This window comes from Oncorhynchus mykiss, chromosome 2, assembly GCF_057628025.1.
Source record: "Oncorhynchus mykiss isolate SJ-2025 chromosome 2, ASM5762802v1, whole genome shotgun sequence".
Classification (NCBI taxonomy): Eukaryota; Metazoa; Chordata; class Actinopteri; order Salmoniformes; family Salmonidae; genus Oncorhynchus; species Oncorhynchus mykiss.
The window spans coordinates 66,552,281-66,558,743 of NC_143023.1; the positions used below are offsets into that span (position 1 = coordinate 66,552,281).

Here is a 6,463-nt window from a genome sequence, read left to right on the forward strand (position 1 = left end):
ATGATAGAGGACACTGAGGGATTCCCTTTAACCGGAATGGGGTGGCTGCTGCTATAACCTGGACAGATAACAATCCAGACCCCAAGGACTACACCACTGTTATATCAGCCTATAACCATGTGTGGGGTGTAGTGCCCTTGCTCTATTGTGTGATCTATACCAGCGGGAGCAGCAATAGGAAGCCCTAGGATGACATTGTAGGGCTGAACTTGACTGCATCTCAGGTGTGGTCTTCCTCATACAAGGACCATGGCCAGTGTGCCCTGGAAAGCATGAATGACAGCTACCCAGTGCATTTGTCATCCCATTGTCAGTGCCTGCTGACATCTACTGTTCACGTCAACATTGGGAACTTACCTGATAAACTGTGTGCGTGGCCACGCCCTGATGATGGTTGCATGCAATTAGCTGCCATTTCCATCTCCCTCTGACCTCAGAGCTGGCCACAGATGTGACAAATGTCTCTGGAGTGTGTAAGCCTATATCACTGGTTTCCAAAAACACCAAATGACCATCTGTTTTTAATAAGATACAGAATTAAACAGATCACTCTGCTCTCTCTGTCATCACACTACTCTAGGAGTTGTTCCCCTATCTGTCATATGTGGGACCACACACACGTCATCGTAACTAAGATGAATTGTAACTAAGACACACACAAACACTTGCATGTGCTTAAATGATACACAAGCACACGTTCTTATACGAAATTTAAATAGTATTTTCCCAGTTTCCCAGAATGTATCAAGTTAATCTGTTGCCTGTCTGTTTGTCAGCCTGACTGTATGTTGTGGTGTCTTTTGGCCTGTGAATGCGAGACATGTGTTTTTAGAAATGTTAAACTAAATAAGCATTTTGGTCTGGACTTGCTACACTCGCACGGAAAGGGGAGCATGATACGGCCAACGTCTCATATCTGTTTTTCCGTCCTTTTCAATAGTTCAATCCCTCAGCTGATTCCTATGTTTTGAGGAGTCTGGGTCAGTCCAATTTTTTTTTCTCAAAACCAGAGGAGAAATTTGACGCCCACTTTAACTGTTCTGCTTTGCTCCTTACCATGTATTCAGCCTGTCCTAAGTGATTTGTTGTGTCATCAGGTACAGGCCCAGTCCAGGCATTAACATATTACGCTTAAGTAGTGCAATTAATCAGCTGCATTTCAATCATTTTCAGTACTTTTTGAATTACATCTGTAGTTATGTCTGCTCTGTCTACTGCAGCTTGAATGCCTCTTAATGATATGGCAAATGAGGTCAGGTGCCATACAACCATCATAATACTCTTTCTTCTCCTTAAAATATGAACGTTACCTTTGTCCTTTCCCCATACATTCAAAAATCCCTTCTCACCCTTCTTCTTCCTCCCTTTGCCCTCTTTTAGAGGCTGATTCCCAATTTGACCTGCCTTGTAAGAATTTGTAATCCCACTACCATCCCTCCTTGGTCTCTCCCTACAAAATATATTTTTCTATTAGAATAAAAAAAGGGCATCATACAGGAGGGTATGTAGGCATTAGTGTTTGTAAATGTTTTGTGTGTGATGGAGTGAGAGACTGGAGGATTCTCCCCCGCTGTTCATTCAAAGTTGGCCTAATTGAGCTGTCAGCCGACACGGTCAAAACAAAACCACTGCCAACAACCTCTGACCCAACTGCATAAGCCCCCCTCATTTAGTTAGCGTTGCCTTAACACAATTCAGGTTTCTTTATTGGCATGACAAATATACATTCTAGTTGCTTAAGCATGTATGCCATTAACAGAACAGTAAAACAAAGACAATGCACTCTGTGATATTTATTTTCCCTCTATCAGACCTCCCACCGCATTGTTTATTTATGGGATGTGCTGTCCCAGATAAAGGGGTTGGGTGGAGGGTGCCTGTGAACAGGACAGAGAGTCACGCTAGGGGGACAGAAATGTGCCAAGCCCCCCATTGCCGCCCCTACCGTCTACCCTCCCTGTCCCCCCACCGTCTTTTGCTGCCTCATCTCAGAGTCATCCTGCACTTTCCCAATAGAGCACATCTAAATAATCTACTATGCACCTGCACAGTTCCATTGACATCCTGGAAGGTAGTGCATTATGTGGTTATTAGTGCATGAACACTGGAACAATTAAGGACTATGCAGATTCTGGCATGAATTTACATAAAGCTTGGCATCTTCCTTACAGGGTTATAATGCATGCAAAGAAAAGCACATTCCTGACTATACAGTAAAATGGATGTGGAATGACTCCAGCACTATAGTTGAGAGTCTGCAGGGACTTATGACAGAGCGGGGAAGCCTTAAAGGTTACCCCCGAGAATGACTTTTTTTAAGTCTGCCGGGGAGTTGACAGGGAACACTGTGTGGGTGGTGTTCTTTCTCTCCACCAACGTGGCCACAGCCTCACCAAGGTCCAGGTGGTTCAGGTAACCAGGAGCCATGCGCTCTGGAGGGGCCACACCTGTGTTGATCTTTACCTGTGAGAGCAAGTGAATGGAAGCCAGTTGGCATTGGTTAACAGTGGCGTAAAGTACTTAAGTAAAACAACTTTAAAGTACTACTTAAGTCGTTTTTTAAAATCTGTATTTACATTTGACTCCACAAAATTCTTAAAGAAAATAATGTGCTTTTTAAGCCATATACTTTCCCCTGACACCCAAAAATATTTGTTACATTTAGCAGGACAGGAAAATTGTCTTGTTCACACACTTATCAAGAGAACGTCCCTCGTCATCCCTACAGCCTCTGATCTGGCGAACTCACTAAACACAAAATGCTTTGTTTGTAAATTATGTCTGAGAGTTGTGTGCCCCTGGCTATCCATAAATGTATAAACAATTGCACGGTCTGGTTCTTAACAAGGAATTTGAAAGTATTTATACTTTAGTATATTTTAGCAAATACTTTTACTTTTGATACTTAAGTATATTTAAAACCAAATACTTTTAGACTTTTACTCAAGTAGGATTTTACTCAGTGACTTTCACTTGAGTCATTTTTCTTTTAAGGCATCTTTACTTTGACTCAAGTATGACAATTGGGTAAATTTTCCACAACTGTTGGTTAATGATGTGTACAGCAGATTGGCTGAGTGTACAAAACATTAGGAACACCTAATATTGAACTGCACCATTTTTGCCCTCAGAACAGCATCAATTAATCGTGGCATGGACTCTACAAGGTGTCAAGTGTTCCACAGGTATGCTGGCCCATGTTGACTCCAATGCTTCCCACAGTTGTGTCAAGTTGGCTGGATGTCATTTGGGTGGTGGACCATTCTTGATACATGTGGGAAACTGTTGAGCATGAAAAACCCAGCAGCATTGCAGTTCTTGACACAAACCAGTGAGCCTGGCACCTACTACAATACCCTGTTCAAAGGCACTTAAATATTTTGTATTGCCCATTCACCCTCTGAATGACACATACAATCTATGTCTCAATTGTCCCAAGGCTTAAACATCCTTCTTTAACCTGTCTCCTCCCCTTCATCTACACTGATTGAAGTAGATGTAACAAGAGACATCAATAAGGGATCATAGCTGTCACGTGGATTCACCTGGTCCGTTTCATGGAAAGAGTAGTTTTGTATACTCAGTGTATATGAACCAACAAACAAGACAAGGGAAGGGTGTATTCATGATCACAATGTTGCAGACAACTTTTACTGGCAATTGCTATTTGGGTAGACTGAGACAAGTTCTGCAACTGATAGCATGATCCTTAATATACACTAGCTAACTAAACAATGGGGGTTTACATTATAGAGCTTGGCCACACCTGGTTGAGTTTGCAGGGCACTTCTGGGTACTCCTCTCGTAGTACCTGACAGAATGCCAGGGTGCTGGCGGCGCCAACAGTCAGGAACCCTGTACCTGGCATCAACAGCTTCTCTCCAGCACCACCTGCGGCACAGCACACATCACTGCCCAATAACCACCAAGCCATACTCAGCATAATGTGCAAGGACAAAATATTGTGTTATCAAGTGGGGAAGAAAGTTGTTCCTCAAGACAAGTGTACTAACAGGTGTTGCCGATGTCACTCAAATGGTCCAATCACTTTCACAGAACACACACTACTGTACTGTCTGGAATGTAGGGAAGGGCCCAGGTGGGAGACTCACCTGTGATAAAGGTGTAGGTGCAGTTGGGGTCGTCTCTCACCAGCGGAAAGAAGACCTTCCATGATACAAAGGTGCTAAACAGCAATGTCTCAATCACCTACGGGTGGATGAGAAGTATTAAAAGAATAATACAGATTAAAGTAGTGAGAGAGGAAGAATTCAAGATGAGAGGGAAATCTAAATAGATGTGGAACTGACAGAAAAGAGAGGAAGGTTGTGGAGTGCAGATGTAAAACAATGAAATCATGACAGCTTAACAGATAATGAGGATGGTAAACTCTGGATCATGAGTTAGTCAGTGAGGTGTGTTGAAGACTCACCCAGTGTAGTTCTTTCAGAGTCTGGGTATGTGGTGGCCCACCCTGCCACCAGCTGAATCCCAGAGATGACACAATGTCTGTCACCTTGCCAACAGACTTCAGAAGGGCGTGCTTGACCACCTCTGCCCCCTCCTCTGAACCTAAGACGAAGAGTAACAGAGTTTGAGAGGCGTTGCCATACATTCGTTTTTGGTTATATAACACCAATGCGGGGGCATTGTCTTAATATATATGGGATACCTTCAACAATACTCTCATTTCTAAAATATGTCTGTCAAATGTTGTCAACCGCCAAGGAGTGTGAATGGGTGCTCTTACCAACATTCCCGACTAGGATAGTGAGGTTGTCTCGGACGGAGGGCGAAACAAACCCCCTGAGCTTCTCTAATCTGCTGTTGTCTCTGGAGATGACAGCCACCTTGAAACCTTGAAACATGGACAGTAGACAGTCACAATCAGGCAAACAGAAGGTTAATTTTGCTGCAGTAGTTGGGTTGGCTTATTGCTAAATATTTTATTTAACATTGTAGAATGTCATGGACAATATATTATACTATTCAACAAAACACAATTTTCAAGAAACTGGAATGTCCACTTGACAAGTGATAGACACTTAAGGCAACTTGTCACCTGAGGAATGACAGTGTGGTATAAATGAAAAGGGCTATACCAATCAATCAACTCGTCGTGGTATTTCGATTCACCATACATTTTATTATCTATCGCGTCCTGAGAAACCTATGTGAAAACGTTAAACCAAGATACACAGGCTTATGCTAGGCTACCAGCACTTTTGACGAAATACAACAATGCATTCACATTGCTCCCGATGTTAACTGCTAGTTGGAGTTCAAGACAATATCAAGTCTTTGGACATTCTTATGAGAATCACAACTTGAAATCTGTGCGTAAAGGAGAGACCGTTTTTTTTTTGTTTTTACGCGCGGTGACAATCCACAATTCACCTTGACAACGAACGGTAGCCTCATCCTTTTTTTTTCTCAATTACTCAAATCTTTTTCATCTATTACCAAACATAACTTGAGAAACACAAACAAAACAACTACTTCCCAGCAGACCCAATTTGATCCACCCAACAACGACCAATGGCGCACACAGCATAAGATTTATTAGACCTCTTCATATATCCTACATATTTTGCACGCAGGAAATTATAGATGTTGCACAATTTAATCCTGACCATTAACCGTGGGCGGGGGCATTGTCTTTAAGGCAGGTGTAATGGTTTCAAGACTCCATATGCTCCTTATCTCAAATAAGGACATCTTACCTTTGTCGAGGAGTGCTTTAACTATTCCAGAGCCCACTGTTCCTGCTCCACCGAGAGCTAACACAACTCTGTCCGCGTTTGACATGCTGAATAGGTCCAAAGGACTGTACAAAGGAATTTAAACACCGCTGACAGTCTGAGTCTATGGAGAGTACTTTGTACCACCCGGGACCTTTAAACAATAACAAGGGCCACAGTTCCGCCCCTTTACAAGTGTCACTGAAGCCACGCCCGTATCAGGTGAAAGAACAACGGCAAAACCTAATTGACCTCCCATCTCCCCTCTACCCTTTCACTTCTCTCTCTCTCTCTCTCTCTCTCTCTCTCTCTCTCTCTCTCTCTCTCTCTCAAATATTACAGATATTTAATATATTAAATTCATAGGCTATATTTTGAATATCTATATTGTTTTAAATGAACATTTAAATAAACATGCAAATTAATTTGTTATTAATGTAGCATGAATATTCATATTTTTTTTGTTCATTCGGATTCAGTGAGTCTTCACTACTTAACACTGCCACAAAGGAATAAACCCCGCCCAGAGTCATGTATTTAGCGAGTTGGGCCAAGGCAGTTTCAACATTATGATGCATTAACATGACACTTCAACATTCGATGTCAGCCATATTAGCTTCCCATTAACATTAGGCTACATGGGGAGTATTAAAAAACATACTATAAAACTGAATGTCTACCATGAGCATTATGATGCATTTACATGACACTACAACATTATA

General features: G+C 42.1%; 1 protein-coding gene across 1 annotated transcript; it reads right to left on the reverse strand.

The window, feature by feature from the left end:
* Positions 1 to 1,688: 1,688 nt before the first annotated feature.
* LOC110494333 (uncharacterized) lies at positions 1,689 to 5,987 on the reverse strand. Its single transcript, XM_021569301.3, has 6 exons — positions 5,724 to 5,987; positions 4,751 to 4,858; positions 4,433 to 4,572; positions 4,113 to 4,209; positions 3,767 to 3,891; positions 1,689 to 2,463 (listed from the first exon to the last, which is right to left on the reverse strand). The coding sequence occupies exons 1-6, from the start codon at positions 5,806 to 5,808 to the stop codon at positions 2,287 to 2,289; spliced, it is 732 nt and encodes a 243-aa protein (XP_021424976.3). The 5' UTR covers positions 5,809 to 5,987; the 3' UTR covers positions 1,689 to 2,286.
* Positions 5,988 to 6,463: the final 476 nt, after the last annotated feature.

Bases quoted from the DNA above. Each gene is read 5' to 3' on its own strand.
- LOC110494333 (XM_021569301.3), bottom strand. From the start codon at position 5,808: ATGTCAAACGCGGACAGAGTTGTGTTAGCTCTCGGTGGAGCAGGAACA. The intron at 4,210-4,432 runs GTGAGTCTTCAA...ATCCACCCGTAG, and splicing joins CTCTGAAAGAACTACACTGG to GTGATTGAGACATTGCTGTT. The intron at 3,892-4,112 runs GTGAGTCTCCCA...GCTGTGCCGCAG, and splicing joins CACCTACACCTTTATCACAG to GTGGTGCTGGAGAGAAGCTG.